This window comes from Acanthisitta chloris, unplaced genomic scaffold (genome assembly GCF_000695815.1).
Source record: "Acanthisitta chloris isolate BGI_N310 unplaced genomic scaffold, ASM69581v1 scaffold11185, whole genome shotgun sequence".
In the NCBI taxonomy this organism is placed as follows: Eukaryota; Metazoa; Chordata; class Aves; order Passeriformes; family Acanthisittidae; genus Acanthisitta; species Acanthisitta chloris.
The window spans coordinates 4,939-31,147 of NW_008672117.1; the positions used below are offsets into that span (position 1 = coordinate 4,939).

The window sequence follows — 26,209 nt, forward strand, 5'->3', positions numbered from 1 at the left end:
TTGAGTTAAAAGTTAGACCTAATTGTCAGAGCATCTACGTGAGGGTGTGGTTTAGGTTCCTTTAGCCTGTCAGTAAGCTGTAAGTTGTTTTATGCTGAAGCTGAGCCAAGTTAACTACAGAAATGGAAAACGTCCAGCAGATCTTTAAAATGGCTTCTTGAGTGCTGCTTTTAGTATCAAATGAAATCATTTTGTATGGAACTGGATACCTCCTTTCAAACATCCAGCATTCGATATAATTGTGAGAGGGAAGATCAGGGCTTTGTTTCATGGAACAAAGTTGCCTGCTGGTTCTGTGCTAGTTTGAGGATCATGGAATTTTCATGGATATATTACTTTCAGTCTCAGTCTAGTTTGATTTGTTTCCAGTATAAACAGCATTTTCAATTCTCTTTTCAGGTAAATGCCTCTAATGCAATCAGTGAGTTGGATGAAGAATTTGATGGTCTGTATTCCGTGCTGGATGAGATGAAGGGGAGTATGGCCAACACTATTCAGCAAGAAGAGGCTCATAAAATTCAAGCTCTGCAGGTAACTATATGACTACATCTGTAAACTTTTGCAGCTGAGTAGAAGCAGTTCTAAACTTCCTCTGTTTCTGTTCCTCTGCTATCCCCATTTGTTACACAGCAGTATTGATTTTCAGGATTGTCTTGTGATAGTCCTAGAGCTGGTTGGGGATAAAGTCATTGCCTTTTTCAAGGCTACTGCTGCATTAAACACTGTCATGCAGTGATGAGGTGCAGTTCTGTAAATAGGATTTGTAGTGCATGTGAATATAAGTGTTTGTTTCTTTGCTTCTCAAAGAGAAACAGGAGAAACAGGCCTTAAGATGAAATCTGGCTTATAAATCAGACTTCACCACCTATCCAGCTTTTTTCCCCTTGGATTTGTAGGATGTGTCGTGTATCGCTGTGCACTTGGCAAGCACAGTGAAGCCCTAGTTAGAACACTGTGTCAAGGGTAATCACCTTGATTATATAAGGTAGTAAGTTGTTACAAATGCATAACAGAGCCAGGTAGTTCCTAGGACTGGTACCTTTTAAACTGCTTTTAGTATGAAGACCTCAAATTATTCTTTCTGTTTGTTTTTTTTTTTTTCTTCAGGATCAGCTTAGCCATTGTAATCGTGCCCTAGAGAGTTCTGAAGAGCTGCTGGAACTTGCTGTGCAGTCGCTGGACATAAAGAACTCTGTGGAGCTCTTAGAGGTAGAAAACATTGAGCAGATGTGTGTAAGGCAGATGTTGATACCTGTCTCAGTTTGAAACACCCTTTGCATTACTGTCCTGGACACTGCAAACTCACCAGGTATACTGAAAGTAAGGATAGAGAGGCATATAACAATACAGTTATTGCTCTGAGGAGGACAAGTCGAGCACTAGAGCCTTGAATTTTTATGCAGTTTCTAATAAGATAAGTTTTATCTTATTTAGAGTGAGAGGGGAGGGAAAGCAATGCCTTCTGCTGGACAACTGTCGTTTGGTCCAGAAAGTGAGAGTGAAATAATTCTCCCTAATGCTGACTTGGAAAATGTGTGATGGCCAGCACTAAAAGCTGTGGCAAATGACTGGTTGGTTGCACAGTGCTGTTTTATGACACTTACAGAGTCTCTGGTTGCTCTCTCACCCATCTGTGGGTGACAAGATGTTTGTTCTGCAGAACTCGATGCCGGCTGTGTATCTTAAATTTGTAACTCTCTAGCTGTCCTGAAAGACCCTATGGAACTAGATTCAGTTCAAAACTGAATTCCTCTGTTCCCCAAAACCTTCAGATTCATGTGTGTACTGTGTAGACAAGATCCTGATTTGGACCTTGCATTGTGATAATTTGTACTTCATCAAGGCAGACTTGTAAATCAGGTAACCTGTATCTAACTGGGAGAATACAGTCATAAATTAATAAAACAGTGCTACATATACACTGAATCAGTGCACTAATGCTTGCTACAGTAATCCTGGTGGTAGTGGTGGGCTTAGCCATGCCAAAGCCAAGACCCAATTACTTTTCTTCTTTCTGCATTTTAACGGGAACAAGGACACAAATCATTCTGAAAGAGCGAGGAGGAGAGTTGTCTTAGTGTGTCAGTTCTACCTTTTGGCAGCATGTTTGTGTGCTGTCCTGCTTTCTGTGTGTCAGCTTGGATTTATTTGCCTCGAAGAGCAACAACTCCTAAACTGAGTGTTTTTCTTAGGACTTGGGTTTGAGTTGTCCTTTCTGTCTTGTCATATTGATATATAAAATACTAAACTAGCTCTTGACCTCTGTGCAGGATGTAGCTTTGACTGTACTGTAAGTTGTTTCATTTCAGGTGTCTCTAATGCTTTTTTCCGATCAAATACACTAAGGAAAGTTACTTGAGTGTTTGCTAGGGGGAAAATCACTTCAGATTTGAAGTGTGAAGGTTAAGATACTGAAATCCAATCCAATGAGCTCCAAAATCTAGGATTTGATACTTGCATTACACAACCTAGCATTTGTGCATGTGGATATGACATTTTAAGGTAATATTGCCTTGGCTATTAGGCAGCTAATTCTATTACTCTGCTAGTAGGAATACCAAGCGTTCCTGAAGGGACAGTTCTAGCCCTGACTTTATTTGGCACAAATTTTATTTGGATACTCTAGTAAAACAGCTCAGAAGAAACTAGCATAAGACTAAACAAAGATTATTTTTTAAGCTGTTATTTTTTTTTCTATGTTAAGTTTTTTGAGGCTTTATTTGCTGAGTTGACTTACCTGGAAGTCAAAAGAACATCATTGACAGCATACAGGAGGTTTCAGTGGTTAGGTAGACACTGCTGAGCAGCTCTTTTGGCATGGGCTGATACCCTTCTCTGTCAGTAGCCTGGGAACAAACTGAAGTCAAAGGAGTAAAGCTAGGAGTGGCTTGCAGAAGAGTGTTCACTGAGTCCTGGCTACCACAAGTTTCACAAGACAAGGTTTTTCTTGTGAAGTATCTCTGTTTTACCTACAGTTGTCATGCAGGAAAATCAGTCAGTACTTCCTACAACAACTTTGTTTTGAAGTGGAACAAAGCTGCCTCTTAAGCTAAATTATTTCTAAATACTTGGGTTTTCCTGCTTTCCACTTTGGGAATATATAATTGGTTTTGTAGCAGGGACAACTAAATTTTATTTTTTTTTATTTATTGAGTGTGATTTGTATGTAGTGAAAAATGTGGAAGTTCTCCACTTTTGGCTTCAAACTGGTAAACTAACTGATGTTTGTCTTCCCTTTGAAAGGGAAAATAGTTCAGCCAAATGACAACTGCATCAAAGAGTATTGTTAACTCTAAGCACAGATTACAGACATAACTACGACATCACTACTTCAGCAGCAACATTTTGCCTTAGGTTTGCAGCTCCTCTTGGTGAAAGAGAAGGATTTTTGTCTTTCCAAACACCAGTTAGTGTTTGTCTTACAGAAATGGCCATGACGTATTTCCTGTCTGCTTCAGTGGTATCATTTAAGTGCTGGGAAGAACTACATTCTGTGATTTTTGAATAGCAGCATAGAATCTTTTAGGAAGTACTGCTAGAAAATTACAACAACTCTCAGAGGAAAATTTAGAGCAAGTCCTATTTTATTCTTGCTTATCAAAGCATACATCCTATGGTGTGTAGCCAAACAAGTCAGGGAAGGTTACATGCCACTAATAAACACTTCACAGTTTCACAGAAAATACCATGGTAGTTAAATGTTCCTGACTTGGTCCTGTAGCTCTTTTAAAATGCAATGGAGAGTAACTTAACCAGCTGAGAGAAATCTGAAAAGACAAGGTCACACCCAGTAAGTTGAGTAATTTGGCATTGGTTTGGTGTGGTTCTTGAGATCAATTTTTTCCCCAGGTGATGCAGTGTTGCCATGCTAACCCATGCTATTAACATGCTTAATGGGACAATTGATTTTGGTGAAAATGTTAAAATCATTTTGATCTTCAAATCTGAGCCATAACAGCAGAGATTGTTCTTGGCCTTCTTGCATGTTACTGCCATTGATACTTGCATGGAAATATTAACTACTTTCTCTCTCTTCTTCCTGACATGCATCAAGGCTGCCAGACAGATCAAAGATAGGTACAGTACAAAATCTATCACTGTTGTCTTTGAATTAATCTTATCCTTGAAAATGCACTTACTTTGAAGGGATCATACTCAGCTTAAATGGAATACATTGACTCTTTCCTAAGTGTTTGTTGTGACTTCTTAACTTTTGATACAGAACTAAACTTCTGTGCTGTTCATGTAGTGTTTTTCCTTGCTGACTGTTGGCTTTTTATATCTTTAAATAAAGAGAGAGATTATTTTAATGCAGGGTAGTAGAGCCATGCAGCAGCTGCTATTATTTGCATGTTTTTAAATAGAGATCTATTTATCCATCTCCTTAATTATTATCAATACCTGATGGCTGACATGATGTTTTAAGCTGACTCTGCCTCTTTTAAGTTGTGAGAAAATCTTGTTGTTTGTCTTATTTTTTTAAAGTATTTGAAGATCTTGGTAGCTAATTTTCCTTCAGAATGTGTAAAACCTTGTAGCTGCTACAGTATTTCTGGTGACACCACTGACTAGTGACAGTGAAACTGTTATTTCTGGTAGCTTTTCTTTGAACTGTATCTTCAAACTGTTGTTTAAAAATGAAAATTTTACTGTTTCAAAACATATGCTAGGGCTGGGTTTTTTTCCCTTGGAATAATGTGAATTCTATTCCAAGAGTCTGACCTTCTGGTTCAGAAAACTTGCTAAGATGTGGATAACATTTTGGAAGGCAGGTCACAGGGTATTTTCAGTGTGTGTTGCTCTTATGGACCAAGTAGGTTGGTTTTTAGTGCACAGGTTTTCAAGGAAGGGCCTGATTTACATTCACCGAGGTGCTGTGTAAAATGAGTAAATGCTAGAGAAATTAATCTTTGTTTTTCCAAGAGCAAAGATTTTGTGTCTTTAACAAATCAGATGGATAGTGGATGTGAGTGATGGAAATACTAATACTTTATATCTCTAATAAGCATTCTCTTGTGGTTTCTTGAAATGCCATATCACCTAACCCTCTGTGGTTCTCTTAAGATTGGTGTCTAAACAGAAATTTAAAAACTCTCTGAAACTGACTGCTCCCTGGTGTTCTCTTAGTGCTTGTTAGAGGATTATTGTTTCTTAAGGAGAGATTTAGTCTATCCATCTGGCCAAGCAGTAGAATCTGCTAGGCACCTATACAGAGCTTCAGAACATGCACTCTGTCTTGGGAGATCAGTTGACCTGTCTTTTGTGACAGTTCAGTCTCATATCCCAAAATTGTAATGCCTGTCCCCCCTGACATACATACATACCTTTAATATTAAACTTTATATTCCATCCCCTTCCCTCACTACCAGAAGTTTTGCTTTTCACTGTTCTCTAGTGTGTCTGTGGTTAGTGCACAGTCTCTCTTGCATACTAGTGGAGTATGTGGTAGCTCACAGGAAGTGATAAGTATTAGGTGTTCTAAAGATCCCACACATCTGGAGTATAATATGCATTCAGGTGTTTGCAGTTGACTTTGCTTTGTGGTGTGTATTTCTTTGTAGTTGATCTTTTTATCTTTGAATTAGGAGTGGGGACCCGTGTGCTGTCTGAATCAGTGTTATTCAGATCTTGCTGCAAGGCTAAGGTTGGAAGGAGACACAGTGGACTATCTGGTCCAACCTCCCTGCTCAAGCAGGGTCATCCCAGAGCACATGGCACAGGATTGCATCCAGTCAGTTCTTGAATATCTCCAGTGAGAGGGAATCCATACACACTCTGACAATCTTACAGTGCTCATTCACCCTCACAGTTAAGTGTTCCTCCTCATGTTTAGGTGGAAGTTCTGTGGATTAGTTTCTGCCTGTTGCCTTTTGTCCTATTGCTCAGCATCACCGAGCAGAGCCTGATCCATCCTCTGACACTTCCCTTCAGATACTGATGGACATGGATAAGGTTCTCTCCTAGTTGTCTTTTCTTGAGGCTGAACAGGCACAGCTCTCTCAGCCATTCCTCAGGAGAGATGCTCCAGTCCCCTAATTATCTCTGTTGCCCTTCTCTGGACCCACTCCAGGTGCTCTGTGTCTCTGGAGGAGCCCAGAACTGGGCACAGCACTCCCAGAAAAGTCTCACCAGGGCTGAGCAGAGGGGCAGGATCATCTCCCTTGACCTGCTGGCAATGACCTTCCAAATGTACCTCTGTATTCCATTGGCTTTCTTGGCCCCAAGGGCCACTGCTGGCTCAGAGGCAGCTTGTTGTCCTCCAGGACCCACAGGTCCTTCTCCACAGCTGCTCTTCAACAGGTCAGCCCCAGCCTGTACTGCCAATAGGGTTATTCCTCCCCCCCGAGGTGCAGGACCTGCAATTGCCTCTGCTGAATTTCAGAAGGTTCTTTAGTGCTTCACTGTGTCTAGTAAGACTGGTCAGGTACTTGCATGCTCCAATCTGCAGCTTTAACATTTCTTCATCTGCTGACAAGATCAGAGATAGATATGAAATTAGCATAGTCAGCTTGTTCACTGCTGTGTTTAGAAATGTCTTGAGTCTGCAGTGCTTCAGGTTTTTCATCCTTCCTGATTTTTATGTCAAGTGATAGGAACTTTGGTTTGTCTCTTACCGAAGTTTCTTCACTAGTAAAATGTTTTAAACTCTCCTCTAGTTGCCTCTGGTATTTATTTGCCTAGTAATATGGAAGTTTGCAATGTTATTCTCTGAGACAATCACATTAGCAAAACTTTCTGTTTTGGAGTGTGGTGAATGGTAAACAGTTACCTGTGAGAAAGATGTTTTGGTCTTTGATCAGTAGTTTGGTGTTAATGATAACAGGTTGTCTTATTGCTGTTTTGGAAAATGGCTGTAGGACTTGAACAATGTAAAACACCTTTATGTTAATGCTGCTTTCTTGGCTTTAGTGTCACAGTGGCTTCAGCATTCCGCATCTCTCTGAAACCCAAAGTCAGTGATAGTATGACCCATTTGATGGTGGACTTCACTCCTGAAAAGCGCATGCTCCAGGCTGTAAAGTTTCTGCCAGGTAAAAACTGTATGCAGTGGTTTTAATTTGCTACTACATTAACAACTTTATCCATTTAAACCAACCAAATGCAAGAAAACCACACCTCTTGCCCCTCAGTGAGCAAATTTATCAGAGTACCTATCCTTGTTTTTACTCATTGTATGTTAAACTAAATACATGGAGGGTAAGAGTTTACTAGTTGTATTGCATTAATTTCTGCATTCTAAGACAGCATTTGTGAAAATAATATTGATCTCAGGAGTGACAATGAGTTTTCCAGCCCATGTTTTTTTCCTGAGTTGTCAGTTCCTCTGTACTCTGTGAAGTTAACTGAGGTTTCCCAGGACTGTGCGTGCTAGCTTGATGCTTAGTGACACTCCAGAGTCCTACTCATCTGCAGCAATGTTATGCATGGAAATGTAAACTAGTACAAGAGTGGTGAAATGGTCTGAAATGCAAGAGAGGGATAGTCTACTAGTGCAGTGACGTTACCATAGTACAAAATGTGTATTGACACATCTATTCCTTCTTGACACTAAACTTAGGTGCATTAGACCAGTATGTATCTTTCATGTCTGTTTACTCATACTGCTGTTCTATTTAAAACACTTTGCCCTTAACTGTTACCAAGAACATATTGGCAGGAATAGTGCTGACAGGGATGTAAATTGTTTCATCTCTAGGTCACTAGCCCAAATCTGTTAAGGACTTGGTGGCATCAGTTTACATTTCTGCCTGTTTGCCTTGCTGCAGATACAGTATGTGGTCACAGGAGTGGTAAATGACCAGTGTTGAGGCAGAAATTCACCCTCTAGTCTTAGACTTTAGGAGTTGATTGTTGCTCTGTGTTTCTTAGCTAGGGAAACAGGGAAGGTAAGCTGATCACAGTACACTTGTTTAACAGGAGTAGGAGTGTAAAGATCTAACAGCAAGTGTGGACAAAGTCTTGTATCTAGATAAAGATATGCTTTTGTGTGACCCTTGTTATACAGCATTTTCATTGTCAAATACATAGGAGTTTAAATTATTTGGTCCTTTGGTTTGTAAACAGGAAAATTACCTGTCTGGGTATCAATTTTGCTTTTTCTACTGTAGTGCTAAGCTTTCAAATTACTCAGACACAAAATACTGGTAGCTCAAACTGTTGCAGGCAGAATTGCAGTGAGTATTGATAGCCCTTCATACATCATGAAATACTAATGTCCTAGTGTGGGAAGTTGAAAATTGGTTTGGTGTTGTGGTAATTTGAACACTACTTGCCAGAATCATGCTGAAGGCTTGGTCACCTCAAGCACTTCGAAGACTATCTGGTATCTTATACCATGACAAAAATAATTGGAGTAGGTAGTTATACTTACAGGTATATGTGCTGAAATTCTTGTCCTAGTCTTAATTTTTGTTTTGCCTATTAAGGGATCTTCTCAAATTACTCTCAGAATTATTGTTGGATGACTTTGGCGAATGCATGTAATTAACACTTGAGCCTTTGTTGTAGTTTAACCCCAGCAGGCAGCAAAGCACCACACAGCTGCTTGCTCACTCTCCCTGCCATGGTGGGATGGGGATGAGAATAAGGAGGATAAAAGTGAGAAGTTGTGGACTGAGATAAAGACAGTTTTATAGGTAAATCAAAAGCTGTGTGCATAAGTGAATTCACTTGCTGCTTCCTGTGGGAGAATGAGTGTTCAGCCATCCCCAGGAAAGCAGAAGAGGGACTTGGGAAGACAAGATGCCATCACTCCAAACTTCCCCCCTCTTCATCTCACTGGTTTATGTGCTGAGCATGATGTCATATGGTCTGGAATATCCTTGAGTCAACTAGGTCAGCTGTCCTGGCTGTGTTCCTTCCCAGTGCTTGTGCACTGACAGCTCCCTGGCTGACGGAGCAGTGAGAGAAGTGGGAGAGAACTACTCTTAATAACTAAACCCCCTGTGTTACCAAAACTTGAATCCAAAGTGTAGTGCTCTATAAGCCTCTGTGAAGAAATGTAACAGTCCTAGCCAAAACCGGTACAGGCTTGAATACTTTTGCTTTCAGTCTCTTCTGTGTTGCTTACTTGTTCTCAGACATCTTAAACGTATACCACAGCTTCAGTTTGATTCCTGCTTGGCTTAAATTTCCGGGATGTGAGGGTGAAAGCATGTGTTTCAGTAGTGGTGGGTTAAAATATTTGAACAGATCAAGAGGAGAAGGTGTGAAGTAGTGTGTATAAACCAAACTAGGCCTTTTGCTTCTAGTGAACCTGCTATAGCTAGGAGGTGTTAGTATCTAGATGGTTAAATTACACATCTCTTAGCGACTCAGCCGCAAATAATGTGCAGCTGATTGTTATCTGTCATCATGGAGGGGAATCATGGCTAACAATCTGTTCAAGAAATAGTTGTTTTAACTGCATAAAAGCAACCTGTGTGTAATTAGGACTTGGCCACTGGGACCTCTACAGAATAGCACAGTTAAGGGCTTGGGTGTTACGAAAAGAGATGATTTTTGACAAACAAAATCTGCAGGTCTGTCAGTTCCCCAGATGCATCAGTATTGTACTTTTTTGATGTCCCTGCTTGATACATTGACTTGTAGGCTACTCATATGTCTGTTTACAAGCTTTTGTCAATGCTGAAACAAAGGAAAAGATTTTGCAGATCCTTCCTCTAAAAACTGCAAACAGTAAAACCTCTTTTTACCTCCTCCAGCAGAATTCTGCCTTAAATGTACTTTAGACACTACAAATAGTATGTAAACTCTGGTGCAAAACATTTCCCACTGACTTAAGTGCTCTTTGATTTCATGTAAATACACTTCTATTGTCTATAAGCAAAACTTCAGTCCTTAGTGGATCTTAAGAATTGTTTCCCCTTCTTTCAAGGCAAAAGGGTAAAAAGGAAAGAACTGTGGTGTGGAGAGTGGAAACTATTACACTGTCTGTAGTGATGGAAGTAAACATATACTGTCTGTGGGCTGCAGCTATAGCTACCTCCTAAAGACTGAGAAGTTTGATTCTTAATGTTAGTCCTGTGTAGTGTTTGTTATAAATGTAGGTTAGTATTCTAAGTTCACTCTAAGCATGTCTTTACTTCTTCCAGAAGAGGTCAGCCCAACTTACAGACAAAGATCTGAAAACCATGCTGCAAATTCTGATGTTTATTTCTCATTTAGCAAAACAAATATTCAGGAGAACAAAACAATATTCAGCCCATCCTCTTCTTTGAACTGATCTGTGTATTTGTCTTCCTGCAGTCCCTAAAGCTCCAGAGATAGACATAGCAGCATGTCTGGTTGCAGATAACTGCATAACAGTGTCATGGAGAATGCCTGAAGAAGATAGCAGAATTGATCATTTTGTGCTGGAGTATAGGAAAACCAACTTTGATGGACTCCCTCGACTAAAAGGTGAACAGCACTGGGAAATGATCGACTGTATTAAAGCTACTCAGTATACGTTATCAGGTAAAGGTTTTTTATACTTCATACCCAAGAATGTTGATACAACTCTTTATACTTGGAAGTTTGGCAAAATATCCCTTTTTCCTGCATGTATTGAAGCTTCTGTCATATCACATTAGTCTTGGGTGCTTTGCTTTGTACAATAATAGCTCTGTCTTTTATTTTGACTTTGAGGTTTTGTGAAAAAAATAATCATGCATTAAAGAAAGTTCACACTGATATCAAGCGTGTTTTTTGTAGATTAAGTGGTAGACATCTATGTGGAATAGGTCTTAGTCTTGTAAACATTGTCAGTATTCAATGTAATTTCAAGTTTCTAAATGTTCACTTTTTAGGTTTGAAATTTGACACAAAATACATGAACCTCAGAGTACAAGCTTGCAACAAAGCTGTGGCAGGGGAATACTCTGACCCTGTGACCCTGGAAACCAAAGGTAAAATTGGAAAGGCTCTAACCTTAGCTATAGTGAAAACACATATGTAAACTCTACTGCCTTCATATGTGAAGTTGTGTGTTAAATCTGCTTCTGCATGAGCACTGTTGAAACACATCCTGAGTGGAAAGGAAAAGAACCATTGCTGTAAAGGAATGAGATGATTATTAGCATAAAGATACCTTTTAGCATTCAGACACTAAAAAATGAGATGGTAATGTTACTTTCTCCAACAGAGCTTGACGTTGGTTGCTTTGAATGGGAGCTGACTATGTGCTGCTACATCACTCCAACATCCAGCAAGAGAAAGATGTATGTTGTTGGTGAACAAGTCTTAGGGCATCTAAACAGCTGGTGTAGTTGTCCTGGTCCAATAAGACTCAGGAGTGTTCATTCGATTCCCCCAGTGTGAATTAGGACACAAACAATGTCAAAATACCATTAGGGAGTGAGACTTTATAATTTCTTTGTCTCCCCCTGGAGGGGGAGAGAAGGTGTGATAAGAAAGTTAGAAACAGAAAAAGGAGGGAAGTGATGGCAAGAAAACCTGGAAAAGAACTACTCACAGACTTGAATCTCTGAGTAGCAGGTATTTGTTTATTCAGTGCTGGGCACAAGGGGGATCTCTCCACCAAACTTGTGCAACCAGGGACAAAAACTTCACAGTTTATATACATTAAATGCTCTACATATTCATTATTTCCAGGAATGGGTGGCTATTATTACAATTAGCTCTTGGAAATCATTATCATAATCTCCTCCCTCACCCTCCCCCTTATTTGGCATCGGTCTCTGGGGGTCAGCTGGGGGTCTTCAGGAGGAAGGCTAGTAGTCTTCATAAGTTCAAACTTGTCACCTCATCCCGTAGCACATGCGCATTGTGCTTGGTTTTTTTTCAAGCTCAGCACCCTTTTAAGCTAAAGCAATCTTAAAATTAGTGTTCTATATGTTTAGTAAGATAAAGCAGTATCCTGTAGTGAACTACTATCTCTTCCCTTTGTTCACTTAGCCAGCCTTTAATTGCTTTTTGGGGCCTACTCAGCTGGTGCTTCCTTAAATTGTTTCTTTGGGATCTACTTCTCTACTGTCTTGTATTTGCAGCTAACATACAGTTCAGTGTGTCTGCCTGGTTGAGCTGCCCTGTGACTCGAGTATTCCCCAAGTTTGCAGTCCTTATTAATCGTAATTTAGACACTGGAATGTGATGCCCAGGGAGGTGATAAAATCACTGTCCCTGGAGGTCTGTAAGGAGAGACTGGCTGTGGCACATAGTGCCATAGTCTAGTTGACATGGTAGTGTTAGGTCATGGGTTGAACTCAATCTCAGAGGTCCTTTTCAACCTGATTGACTCTGTGATAAACACCTTGTTGGAGAATCAGTGCTGCAGAGCATGGAAAATAAGCCTTTTGAAGTCATTCATGATTGTAACAACATAGGGAATAGTCTGTAAGCAGTAGAAACCACTGCCTGAATTAATCTGATGATTCTGATGCATTATAAAGGTGATAATATTTACTTTGTACATATATATTACTTATGCTCACTTTGTAAGCTATGTAGGTAGATGGGCTCCTTTATAGGGCTCATTAACTTGATTACAAGCATCAGACTGAAAATCTGATATTTCTATTACGCTGGATAATGCTCTGCTACAATTTTACCTCTGCTTCTGTCATTTTCTATAAATAGCCACTGCTTGGAGAGAGCATTATACCATTTCAGTGTTCTCTATTTTGTCTTGACCAGCCTTTGTGTTCAGTTTGGACAGTACTTCATCTCATCTGAACTTGAAAGTAGAAGATACTTATGTTGAATGGGATCCTACAGGAGGCAAAGGCCAAGAAAAAATGAAAGGGAAGGAAAATAAAAGCAGGTAAGAACTGTTTTGTAAATGTATGGGATACCTCACCTGACAATTAAAGAGGGCAAGGGGGAATTAAAATACTTGAGGACTGTGGGACATGACAAGGATTTTCATTTGGAAACCTCTCTCTGGAAGAAATTTGAACTTTTTGTTATGCCACTTCCCCTGTCACACAGATGTGGAGAGTAAAATTGTGTCAGAATTGTTAAGTAATGTTTAATTATTTTTAAAACACATTTGTTAGGGTATCGTTCAAGGTACTGAAATAACTTGTAGATGTGGTAGATTGACCTTGGCTAACCACCAGGTGCCCACCAAGCTGATCTATTGCTTCTCCTCCTCGACTGGGCAGTGAGAGAGAAAATGTGGTGAAAGTTTTGGGGTCAAGATGAGGACTGGAAGATTGCCCCACAAGTATTTTCACAGGGAAAACAGACTCGAGTTGGGGAAAGTTAGATGGATTTATTGCCAATAAAAATCAGAGTAGAATAATTAGAAACAAAAACCCAAATCTTTAAAATACCTTCCCCCCACTCCTCCCTTCTTCCCAGGCTCCACTTCCTTCACAACTTCTCTACCTCCTCACCCCTGAGCAGCACAGGGGTGTGGGGAATGGGGGTTGTGGTGACTCCATAATGTATTGTCTGTGCTGCTGCTTCCTCCTTATGCTCTTCACTTGCTCCAGTGTGGAGTCTCAGCCAAGGGAACCGGTTCTTCATGCCCTACTCCAGTGTGGGCTGGTCCCACAGGCTGCAGTCCTTCACAAACTGCTCCAGTGTGGGTCCTGCACAAGGCCACGTGTCCTGCCAGCAAACCTGCTCCAGCACAGGCTCTCCATGGGCTGCAGCTCCCTTCGGGGCATGTCTGCCTGCTCCAGTGTGGAATCCTTCATGGAGTGCAGGGTGGCTGTATTTTCACTCCTCTCTTCCACCTCTTCTTGCACAGCAGTTTGTACCTTGCTTAAATATGTTACCCCAGAGATGCTACCACCACCATCACTGATGGGCTCAGCATTGGCCAGCAGTGGATCTGTCCTGGAGCCATCTGGCACTGGCTCTGACACTAGGACAGTTTTTGGCATCTTCTCACAGAAGCCAGCTCAGAAGCCCCTCTGCTACCACAGCCTTGCCATGTAAGCCCAATACAGTAACTAAGGTAAATGTCAACAGGCAACTGATGTAATTTTATGTTTAGTAGCGTTGCAGGTTAGTTCTGGTGAATAGACATCGTTTCTACTATCAGAAATATAAGGAAAAGGTGATTGCTTTGTCCTTTTGAAAAAGCTAAGGTTAAATAAAATCTGTACCACCTAGGTGGTGTTTGAATCTGATATCTCAGTCCCTCATTGATGAGGAAAAGGTGCCAATAAACCAGATAGTAAAAGATAAAGGATCATGAAACAAGTCTTGTGGAAGTGGCAGCCCTAAACATGCTGTTTTCATCTAGGAAAATTACTGAAGTACCTTCAACAGAATTCTTGGTAGATGTAGGTGTGTGCTGTTCTGAATCACTGAACAAATACTGTTGGAAGAACATTACTAGATCAGTCTGCTCTGGCTGAGCCTTGAATATATCCAAGGATGAAGATTGTGTGGATGAAGAATGGGTTAACTCACTGGCCCTCTGTTCCAGGCCATCTTCATGAGAGGGGAAAGAATATCCTGATACCTGACTGGAATTTCCTGTGGTGAAATGAGAACCAGGTGCCTCTTGGATATCAGCATGCATCCCTCTGAGAAAAGCCTGGACTGACCTTTTCTGTTCTGTTACATCATTAAAGCCAGCAATTAGGTTTTTCCTGAAAAACCCATTTGTCTTTCTGTACCTCAGTCTTTGTTGTGTTGTTGGCCCTCCACTGGACTTGCTCTAGTGTGTTGGTGTATAATCCTCAGGAACCCTGACCTGGACACAGGAAGACTTCAGGCTCAGTCTGACAACTGCCAAATGGAGAGGAGCAGTCACTTGCCTTGGCCTCCTAATTGCTGTTACAGGCCAGGCTGTGGCTGTCCACCTCTGCCACAAGGGCACAGTGCACTGTTGTTAGCTTCTGCAGCCCACCAAGGCTCCCAGTTGCTTTTCTGCAGAACTGTTCTTCCCTTGGTTGTCCCTCACCTTATCCCATTGTGTTGATTTCTCTGGTCTGGAGAGCACTATCCATTGCTGTGAGCCTGCTGTTCAGCTGGTTCTCTACAGAGCTTATGGCCCACTATCTTGTCTATATCTCACCTCTTGAGGTTTGGGGAACTGTGGGGGAGTGTGTCAAAAGCCTTGAAGTGCAGGTGTGAACAGTGTCCACTGCTTGGCCACATTGCTGGCCATTGCCTCAAAGACAGTTTATTGACTTTGGGCATGCACAGCTTGAGATAGTGTATGAAGAAATACTTTTCCTACAGGAATATACTGCCAGAAGCATGGCAGAATAACTTCTAGTGTCATTTTAAAAATTGGGATAATACTGTTGTTTAATGACTACTTGTTTCTGTCAACAGTGGCCTGACTCCTCTGCTGAAGAGCAATAGAAGGTGATAATATATCTCTTATTCCCAACAAAGCTAGGTGCTAGATCCTAGGAATCTATGCTACTTTCCTTTGCTTGGTGTTGTGAAAAACAAATCTAATAGCCTTTATCAGCAGCAGTGCACATATGCTGTTAGAAATTATTTTAAAGTTGGACCCATAGAGATTATGTATATATTTTCCAGTGTCTGGAAGACAGTCTTCCTGGAAAGTTGCCTCCTGATGTGTATGAAACCTGATTTGCAATGGTTGGAAGAACATTATTCGTGTATTCTAGTGTTGATACATAGATCCCTGTTACTTGCAGACATACTGCTGCTTATTTAATCTTCTGACACAGGATGACTCACTGCATTTCTTTTTACAAATGTGGTGAAGATTTCGTTTCTGAGAACTTTAAAATAATTTTGTTTTGTTCTTATTTTTAATCTGAAAACCTCTGTGCCTCTGAACTTGTGCTGTAGCTGTTACTAGATGTCAGAGGGTGAGAAGTAAGTGATTTTATATGTTCAGTGAGGATGAAGTTTAACCTGATGGCTTGTGTAAAAAGCTTCATGGCAATTCTAACTGCAGAACCAGTTGTTCAAATGAGAGACTCTTTTTTGCATATATAAAGTTAGGTAAAGCATTCTCCGATTCCTTGTGCTTTTTAGTGCAAATTCTTTTTCATTATCTTTCTGGTAAACCTTCTGTTTGAGAAATTACTTCTCCCATTTTTGCTCTGTTTTGCTGGTTTGGAAGTTATGGGACCAAAAGAAATGCCCAGGTTCCTAATTTCTTCTGAGTTTTGCTCCCTTGTATTTATCTGCCCTGTGGGTCTGTCTTTGGCTTGAGATCAGCAGTAAAGCAAAGCTTGTGTAGGTGAAACAAGCTCTTGAAGCTGTGTGGTGTCAATGGTTCTGCTACATAAAGCACATCAATTTCTGCTAAACCAAGTTTTAGAAATGTCTTGGAGATGTTCCTAGTTGCTCAACTCTGTGAGTCTTACACCTTGGCCTCTCTTTGTAGTTGTCAGTAAAGAATTTCCCTAGCTCTTGCCTTTGTTTTGGTAGGACAGGGTCGCATGTTCAGCTTGGCATCTCAGACTGACCTTTTTCTAGCGGGAGATTTAGATGAGCTTTATCCTTGTGAGTGGCTTTAGTTTCCTGCTAAGAGCATGGTGAGATGTCTCTGTTAGGGGTAAAATTTGGAGCTGGCTCCATATTAGGTGGAAAGAAATTGCAGTATAATTGTTTCAGACAACAAATGTGCTTTTTTTAAGGGTTGGAAACATGTGATGGCAACAAAATGCTCAATTATCTGAGACATTAAACTAGAAGAAAAACCTATGAGTGGTTTTGGATATCCCTCTTTGACTTTTCTTCTCCAAGAGGGAATACATGTTGCTTGGAGTGTGTTTTGTTTGCTGAAGTGGATGAGAAAGCAGAGACTAACTGCAGTTCTGTAGGAACAATCCTAACCATAAAACAATAATATTTGGTCACTGAATAGTGGAAAAAAATGTGGCAGTTATGGCTAATGAAGACTGTGCTGTACTGGAAAATGGGCACCAAACTGACTTTCTGTTGTAGAATTTGCTGCCTTTTCCTATTGGAAGGGAGACTTAAGCACTGGGGAGGAGGGAGGAAGTCTTGAACAACTGTTTTTTGGAACTTTTATGTCAAATATTTAATGTAGCTATCTGAACTGGTAAAGGCTGTTAGATTTTGAGAGGACAAAGCACATGCAGTGGCCATTTACAGACTTGAGGAGAACAAATGCTATTGAGAACCATTTAAAGTTTTCCTGACCTTGAGAAAACACTGGCAATGCACCTGCATTTTTCTTCTGGTGATTCTCTAAATGGCCACATTGCTTTCTGCATAACTCATTTATACTGAACCTAGTAGAAAACTTTCAGCAGCATTTGTTGGAAGTGTGAGTGGATGATGTCTGCTGCACGATGGAATCTGCAAAGAGTGGTGATTCCCCCTGAAATTATGCTTTAATTCTTGGCTTTGCTGTTATTTTTTTTTTCATGCTATCACTTGTTACCTTTTTTCCTTTGGTAAGTAAACTGCAGTGTCCTAAATGTTTACAAAATTCAAAAGCACTTGATGTGGTGCCCGTGCACAATATACATTTACCCCCTTCATGTAAACTCCTGGAAGCACAGTTGTCTTCTAATCACTGTTGTGAAATTTATGTGCTAAATAGTGATGCTAAAGTAAACAACTTTCTTGTCAATGATTTCTTGTAACTGGAATAAAGCAAATTTAGTCATGAATTAGATTTTACTATACTTATGTCTGACAGCTTAATATCACTCAGCTTTTGATCCCTGTGTGACTTTATTTTAACGATGGTGTTAGGCCAAAGGGACATTTTCTAACCCTTTCTGGAATGGCATTTCAGAATAACTCCAGAAAACTTGAATTGTAAAGGAAACAAGTGAACTTCACTGTAGGAGTGGACAGTAAAGTACCACTTAGCTTTACCAAATTGTAGCTGAAAGAGAAGTTGGAGAGAACTCTTTCATGTGTAGTAGCTCTTTTAAGGCTAATGTATGATAGTCTCTGAAATACACCTGAGAAGCAATTTTCAAGTTCTCTTCCTCTGTAATCTTCGTGCTTCTTAATTTTTTGTCCATGAAATTAGACTGTAAACTGCACAGCTATTCCTGAAGTTAAAACACTTTGCTACTAATTGCCTTTAAAATACTAATCAGATGTGATTCCCTGGCTAATGAGGAATACTGCAAATAGTCTCCACTTGGTTTAATGGTGAAATTGCTGGGAGTTATTTTTGAGGGCCTAACTGAGGCTAAAAAAAAAATAATTTGAAAACCTCATTAGGTTATATACACTTATACAACTGAGTTGTCATTAGAGTATTCTCCAGTGTGAAGTATGTTCGTTCAGACTGTGTGTCATACCTTGGCTTTACCCCCCATCCTGTTTCCATTTTCAGCTGCCTTTGAATTTGTTTGTGACATCACTTTGTGTGTTTTTCCTGTCTGTCATCTCTTCTCTCTCAGCCCCTGTGCATGCATGCTGTCAGAGGCATTAAGTGGCTGAACTAACGTGCCATTTCAATAGCTATGTGTGTGTCTTGCACCCTAATTGACTCTCTTGCTGTGTTGAAATCCTGAGTAGTTCATCTCTTCTTAGAAGCTGTGCAGCGTCCCCGAAGAGGACCCCTAACAGCACAAGAGCCTCGTCCAGGGGCAGCAGGGATCGCTTTGCTGGTGAATCCTACACAGTGCTGGGTAAGGTGGACTGTTCTGTTAGAGATGTAATGCTGTGGAAGGGCAGAGGAGGCAGGAATTGGAGGGAGAGTCTGTGGATGTTCAAGGCTGTTGACTTAGCACTGTACTGCCCAGAGGTAGTTCTGCCCATGTCACACTAGAATTTCGTGCTGCACTGTGTGTCTTCAAGTCTGTTGAACTTTATTACAGAGCTCTAAGTGACTGACATTCACTGCTGTTAAATGTAAATTGATGTTAAATGTGTCTTGTCTTAATGAGTGTAGGTAAACACAATCTCATTCTGTTTTATATTTCTATTCTATTGCACAGTTAATTTTTTTAGTCCTTGTGAGTTCAGATCTTTGTATTTCTTCACCATAAGCTGAAACAGAAGAAATCACTGGTGCCTGTAAGGCAGGCAGTATTGTGAGGTGCAGTTAATTATAGCAGTTCATTTCTTTTGGCAGGAGACACTGCTGTTGAAAGTGGACAGCATTACTGGGAAGTGAGAGCCCAGAAGGACTGCAAATCCTACAGCGTGGGAATAACGTACAGAAACCCAGGGAAGTTTGACCAGCTGGGCAAGACTAATTCGAGCTGGTGCATCCATATCAACAACTGGCTGCAAACCACGTTTTCAGCCAAACATAATAACAAAGCAAAGACTCTAGATATACCTGTTCCAGACAGAATAGGAGTATACTGCGACTTTGATGGAGGTAAATTACAGTCTGGGGAGATTCAGTTGAAAATGTGGTTGGTTATCTGTGTCCAGTTGGAGCAGTATAGGGCTAAAGTGCATTACTTCCAGAGTGATACAGTCTTGTATGAAAACACAGCCCCAGAGCTGATTGTGTGCTAGTGCTTGTAAGGTCAAATAACCTGAGTTCATCCCTGTGACAGAGCTACCGACTGTGAATTTTTCAGTCTTGTGGGCTCTATTTATTGTGTTCTGGAAACATTTCCCTGGGAAAGCGTCACTTTTTTTTTTTTTACACGTAAGCCAGACTACGAATTTAAATTCAGCTTGTTTTCTTTCTCTTTTAGGTCAGCTCTCATTTTATGATGCAAACTCAAAGGCACTGTTATACACCTTCAGAACAAAGTTCACCCAACCTGTGCTACCAGGCTTCATGGTCAGTAGCTAAAACACTTTTCAGTTTCTAGCACTGAATTCAGTTTACTGAAGACTTAGTTGTTTTTTAAAGAAGGAAAGTGGAAGCACTGTTTTTGGCTGACTAGTGAATTTTAAAGATGCTTGACTGTTTTCCTTCTTAGTCCATGTGGTGCTTATAGTGGCACTCCTGTTGGAGAACTCTGCAGCTGGATGTCTCAGCTATGTAAAGAGAAGTCATTGGGTATGGTAAATTAATAGCACATTGCAGTAGCTGATGGTCCTGCTGCCATAATTGATCCGAACCAATGCAGACAGGAGTCCAGGATGCTGCGAGCTGTCAGAGCAGGTGTCATGAGACTGAATAATGCCAGATGCTTCTCAGTGGGGAAAAAAAAGACTCCAGCTTTTACCACTTTAAAAGCTCAGTGGGATCTTCTTGCCAGTTGTTTCACTGCTCTGCATAACTCTTCTGTGGCTCTAAACTGATCAGCAACAACTTGCTGCAATTTTAAAGCCTCAAACCTTGCCAGAAATGCACAGGATAAGGATTAGTTGCTGCATATTAGTTTTTCTTTAATGATTTAAGTAATTTAACTTAATTTGGAGGCTATCAGCTGTGTTGTAAGGTGCCATCAAGTCCCTCACACCTGGGGAGATGGGTGCAGGCCTGGGATTTTTACGGGTGTTTTCATGGCTATCTATTTCAAGGTGATTAAAAGGACACATTGTCTTGCTGATCCTTTTCTACATAGGGAACAGAGTAGCTTCAGAACAGTTGGGATACATATTGTTGGGATATGAGTCATATGGGATATCCCAACATATGAGCCAGCAGTGTGCTCAGGTGGCCAAGAAGGCCAATGGCATCCTGGCCTGGAGCAGGAACAGTGTGGTCAGCAGGACCAGGGAGGTGATTCTGCCCCTGGACTCGGCGCTGGTGAGGCCACACCTTGAGTACTGTGTGCAGTTCTGGGCCCCTCAGTTCAGGAGGGACATTGAGGCGCTGAAGCAGGTCCAGAGAAGAGCAACGAGGCTGGTGAAGGGACTCGAGCACAAGTGCCATGAGGAGAGGCTGAGAGAGTTGGGGTTGTTTGACCTGGAGAAGAGGAGGCTCAGGGGAGACCTTATCACCCTCTGCAACTCCCTGACAGGAGGTTGGAGTCAGGTGGGGGTTGGTCTCTTCTCCCAGGCAACCAGCAGGAGGACAAGAGGGCACAGACTCAAGCTCTGCCAGAGAAGGTTTAGGTTGGATATTAGGAAGAGGTTTTTTGTGGAGAGAGTGTTCAGGCTTTGGAATGGGCTGCCCAGGGAGGTGGTGGATTCACCATCCCTGGAGGTTTTCAAATGAGACTGGATGTGGCACTTGGTGCCCCGGTCTAATAACCATGGTAGGGTTGGACTGGTTGATCTTGGATGTCTTGTTCAACCCGGTTGATTCTATGATTCTATAATATGTTAGCCATGTCTCTGGCATTGCTAAGGCTGACTCATTAAGCCAGTTCCTAATGCATCCAAGGAAACATTTGCTTGCCAAACTTGAGGCTATCAGCGTACATCTCACACAGCCAGCCTGGAGTGTACAGGATGGGGTGATAACAATCTTAACATTGCTTGGGTTAGCCTGAACAGGTCAAGTAATAATGACAAGCTGCTTAATTAGAACTCTCATAATTACTCCTAAACGTCGAAATACAGCATTCTTTCATGTAACTCATTTGTAGAATAGCTTTTTTTTTTGGTTCTGTGTTTATGGTGACATAATTTTGGCATGACATGGCAGAAATATGCACTGTTCTCAGGCACTGGAGCACAGTGAGAGCGTTGCTTTTCATTGTCATTCAAAGTACTTGCTGCTGACACACTGTAGTGGGTTGACCCTGGCTGGATGCCAGGCACACACCACTCACTCCCCTCTGCAAAATGGACAGGGGAGAAAAAATATAATGAAAGGTTCGTGAATTGAAATAAGGACTAGTAGAGATCACTCACTGAATACTGTCATGGGCAAAATAGACTCAACTTGGGGATGCTAAGTGATTTTATTATTAACAAAATCAGAGCAGGATAATGAGAAAATAACGTAGACCATAAGAACACATTTCCCCACCCCTCCCTCCTTCCAAGCTCTACCTCCTTCCTCCCAGTGGCACAGGGAAATGGAGAGTGGGGGCTACGGTCAGTTCCTCACATGTTACTGCCACTTCTCTCAGGGAGAGGGGTCCTTCCCCTGCTGCAGTATGGGGTCCCTCCCATGGGAGACAGCTCTCCATGAACTTCTCCACATGAGTCCTTCCCATGGGCTACAGTTCTCCAGGAACTGCTCCAGTATGGGTCTCTTCCTACAGGATGCAATCCAGTCTCTCAGGGGCAGCTCCAGCATGAGCTCCCCACAGGGTCACAAGTCCTGCCAGATACTCTGCTCCAGTGTGGGTCTCCTCTCTCCATGGGTCTGCAGGTCCCTGCCAGGAGCTGCTCCAGCACAGGCTTCCCATGAGTTTGCAGCCTCCTTTGGGCATCTACCTCGTCTGGTGTAGGTTTTTCCTCCATGGGCTGCGGGTGGATCTCTGCACTCCATGAACTCCATGGGCTGCAGGGGGACAGCTGCTTCACCATGGGCTGCACCATAGGCAGCTCTGGTGCCTGGAGTACCTTTTGCCCCCTCCTTCTCCACTGGCCTTGGTGTCTGCATAGTTGTTCCTCTCACATATTCTTACTCCTCTCTTCTCAGGACACAATTACATCTGTGCAGTAACTTTTTTTTTCTCTTTCTTAACTATGTTACCACAGAGTTGTTACTAGTTACTGATTTCTTGGCCTTGCCGCAGTGATGGCTCTATCAGACATGAGGAAGCTTCTGGCATCTTCACACAGAAGATATCCCTGTAGCCCTCCCTCTAGCTACCAAAACCTGGGCATGCAAAACTACTGCACACATTGGTCTTCCAAGAAGTTTTCCTATTAGTAGCAAGTCTTTTAGTGTTAAATTTTAGACATAGTAACAAACCTAAGAGTCACAAAGCCTACTACATGAAGCATCTGAGACTTTGTGTTCTTAAAAATTAGCATGTCTGATTAGAATGTCTTATAGAGTGCTGTGACAAGAGCAAGAGAGAAGACATGCAGCTGCAGGATAACTTCTGTGTTAGTTCCATCGTGGGATGGGTGAAGAGATATGTATGTGCTTTGTAATGTTGATTTTTCTTTTTCCCCTTAGATCTGGTGTGGTGGGCTCACAGTGAGTACTGGATTGCAGGTGCCAAGTGCTGTGAGAACTCTTCAGAAAAGTGAAAATGGATTGAGTGGTTCAACGAGCAGCCTAAACAATATTGCCTAGTAATGTCTGTTAAACATTTCTATTGCTGAATGTTTGGTTGTTTTTTCCTGTGTAGCTGCTGCTCACAGAAGCTTGTGAGCATTGGATTAAACTGGGTTTGCTACCTTCCACTGTTTAGGGCCTGGGTACTGATAGTGCAAAGGTTTGGGGCTAAAGTGTTAGGAACCTATTGGGAATCCAGAAAAACAGTAAAAAACCCGAAGTGTTTCCTATCTAGAAGAAATAAATAAGGGGCTCTAACTATGTACTGTTCTAATACTGTATTTAAGCATTTTATTATGGGCTTGAATATTAGTTTTGTTACAAATGTTATTTTTCTATGAACAATATAGCAAATACCATTTTATTAGCTCTCCTAATATGAATTACTTAACTATATATTTTGTTATTACTAGGCTTCCCACTAGAATTCATGATGTCAGACGTGCATTGATTTGCTGGCCCAGCCTGGCAAAATACCACAGCAGTGTGATTTCCAAAGAATATCACAAGAATCTATAGGCCTGGTATGAATAAACAGTTAGACCAGGCTATGATTGTTTGCATTTCCTGGTATAAAATCCTCTGATGTCCCATGAATAACTCATTGAAAAATCCATGTATGTTGACATTGGCTCCTGTTGGTCACAAATGAGAGGAAGTATAGGAAATATAGAGGTATTTAATGCATTCTTATGTCCTCAGTGGTGTTGTGGTATCCAGCTGTTGAACCAAGGAATATTTTGGGAAGAGGTTCAGAGACAAAAGATCCAGAGCTTTATTTGCAAGCTCTACAGCATAGTACTGCTGTCTCAGAAGCACTCAAGTTTGGGTCCTCTCCGGGCTTTCCTGTTGCTAGGCCATGGGTGTGTGGCTATGAGATTGGCTCTCAGAGGATTGTGCTCTAAAGGATCTCTTGACAGCATAATCCCTTCCCCTTTTTTTAGGGCGAGCAGAACATAGAAAGAGAGCAAATGCTTTTTCAGCTGGCATCCAATCTGCTTCTGGACCAGGGTTTTATGTCTTGATTCACAAATCCATTGAAATGTTGAGCTAGGGTGTTCTGTCACTCTGACTCCTGGTTGGAAGCTTAGTAACAATAACCAAATGATTCCTATTAATGGGAGAGCTAAAGGGAAAAAATGGTGTTATATTCTTCGTGGAAAATCCCAGCTTGTCAGTGAGAATTACTGGTGTATTATACACTGTTTAATTCTGTTTTCTTCCCTCTAATCAAGTCCAGGAGCCTGGAAATGGTTTTGAGATACACACTTGAATCAGCTGTTTCCTAACTAAGATTCCTTCCTGGTGGTATCACCTGAAAACTGTTGTAAATTCATGCTGATAGGGTCCATTATGAATTGGCTCCTTTCCTGCAGGGCCAATGTACATTTTCTCTTCTATGTATCCTTTTAGCCCATGGAAACACAAACATCTAATCATGTTAAATCTTATTATTATTATTATTAATGGCTCTTTCCTGTCCATCCCAATTTCTCAAGAAGAGAAGTTCCTTGAGACAGCTTCTAACAAACTGTCTATGATATTCAGTGGAAAGTTAAAGTTAACAAGGAAATGTAAGTAACTGTTCTAGAGAGATTTGTTTCTCTTGAGAGTTGAGCCTTTAATGTTTATTTCCTATCGGGAGCTTGAGCATCTCTAACTATTTGCATTGTGAACAGTTACCTGTAGTCTCTTTTGCAGAGGGAAGTACAAAGTAAGTTTTTTAACTGTTGTACCTTCTACCATTTCAGTGGTTTGGGTCTCAGCACAAAGATACTCAGAGGTGACATAGTTCATGGTTAACAGAATCTGTTTCATACGTTATCTACAGATGTTGTTATTATCCAGATAGTCTCTGTATAACATTCTTCTCTCCTCTGTGCTGCAGTGGACACCTGACTGGGAGTTCTAGGGGATCAGCTGCTATGAATTCAGTTTTGAGACTTGTTCTAGCCCAGGCCTCTGTTACACAGGCATCAGAACAGGCTCATACCTCCTCACACCACTCAGCCATTGGCTTGATCCTGGGTGTTCAGCTGCGGTTCCTCTTTCCGTTTCCCTTTTTGGAATGAAAGGGGATGTTTACAACAACTCAGTGTGTAGTGAGAACGAACCATGAGTAAATCTCCAACACAGAGAAACATTTAAATTTCGAACATTTTTTCTTTTTAGCAAGTTGTAGTGCAACCTGCAAAGGTAAATTTGATATGCACAGTGTAAAAATGTAATTTTTCTTTAACATTTAGTTAGCGGAAAGCTTGGAGTGTTTCATACTGTGACTTGTGACTTGCAAGTTTTGGTTTAACTGATGTCCTAGGTGAACTTAACACGTGACTTTTTACCCTTACAAGAATGGATTTGTTATATAATAGTTTGCACAGATGTTGAATTTTTGCTGCTAACATCTAGTCCAATTGTTTTTAGTAAATGGGGATATGAAGAATTGCCTTAAGCACTTTAGAGACTTTTTTTTTAGACTGTTTTTTCTGAACTAGTGTCTCTCTAGCACCACCACCACAAAAAGATGAGTGACCCCACACTACTTCCAGGGATGTTTTGTTGTAGCTGGTGCAAGGTATGTACCTGCAGCTGGAAAGGGATACCTGGAACCTTTCCCTGTGTGAATCCAAGGACTGGAGGGGTTGTTCTTTGGTGATGGATTAGACCTTTGGAAGGTCTGTAGTTCAAGTCACCAGGCATGTTATCCTTACTGTTAGTATTCCCTGAGCCTCTCTGCTGTGGAGCTGATGCTATGTGGTGGCTCTATAGACAGGTGTTTTCTGCCCTATGACCAAAAGGAGATGTTTAATGTTGTTAAAATACTGATTGCTTGTCTTTTGGACATAAAATAACTTCAGGATGATTCGTGAGGAACTAAAGTTTCCGCTTGAGCTCTTAATCAACCAGATGGGCATAAATTCTGTTATTTCTGTGAAAAACTTGTAGGAACTGCAGCCAGGAACATGCACTCCGGACAGGATGATGTAAAACAGCATCCAGGGGATAGGTGCTTCTGCAAACACAAAATATGCATGGCAGGGGTGGCATCCTCTAAGCAGAAACCGCAGAGGCCAAGCTACACCTCCTCCTTCCTCACTCCCTGTTAAATCTGGGGGATCAAACCGGACGAACACGGAGCTTTGTCAGTATTTTTGTGCGATGTATTCCTGTCGGATGGACACTGGGTGTGGGCTGCAGCTTGTTGACCACGGCGGTGAGCTGCGCTGACCTCCCTCCTCCTGCTGGCAGTGTTCTCCGTTCAGAGCTCGGTGCTTCCCT

The 26,209-nt window shown here is 41.4% G+C and overlaps 1 protein-coding gene across 1 annotated transcript in view; it reads left to right on the forward strand.

Annotated features, from left to right (window-relative positions):
* Positions 1–22,948, forward strand: part of FSD1L (fibronectin type III and SPRY domain containing 1-like) — a 25,087-nt gene extending 2,139 nt beyond the window's left edge. The window contains exons 3-14 of the mRNA XM_009074397.1: positions 400–531; positions 1,108–1,209; positions 4,055–4,077; positions 6,910–7,031; positions 10,249–10,458; positions 10,791–10,889; positions 12,637–12,763; positions 15,244–15,276; positions 18,421–18,518; positions 18,965–19,216; positions 19,545–19,633; positions 22,829–22,948. Coding sequence (XP_009072645.1) covers positions 400–531; positions 1,108–1,209; positions 4,055–4,077; positions 6,910–7,031; positions 10,249–10,458; positions 10,791–10,889; positions 12,637–12,763; positions 15,244–15,276; positions 18,421–18,518; positions 18,965–19,216; positions 19,545–19,633; positions 22,829–22,948 — 1,407 coding nt within the window. The remainder of the gene's footprint in view (positions 1–399; positions 532–1,107; positions 1,210–4,054; positions 4,078–6,909; positions 7,032–10,248; positions 10,459–10,790; positions 10,890–12,636; positions 12,764–15,243; positions 15,277–18,420; positions 18,519–18,964; positions 19,217–19,544; positions 19,634–22,828) is intronic.
* Positions 22,949–26,209: the final 3,261 nt, after the last annotated feature.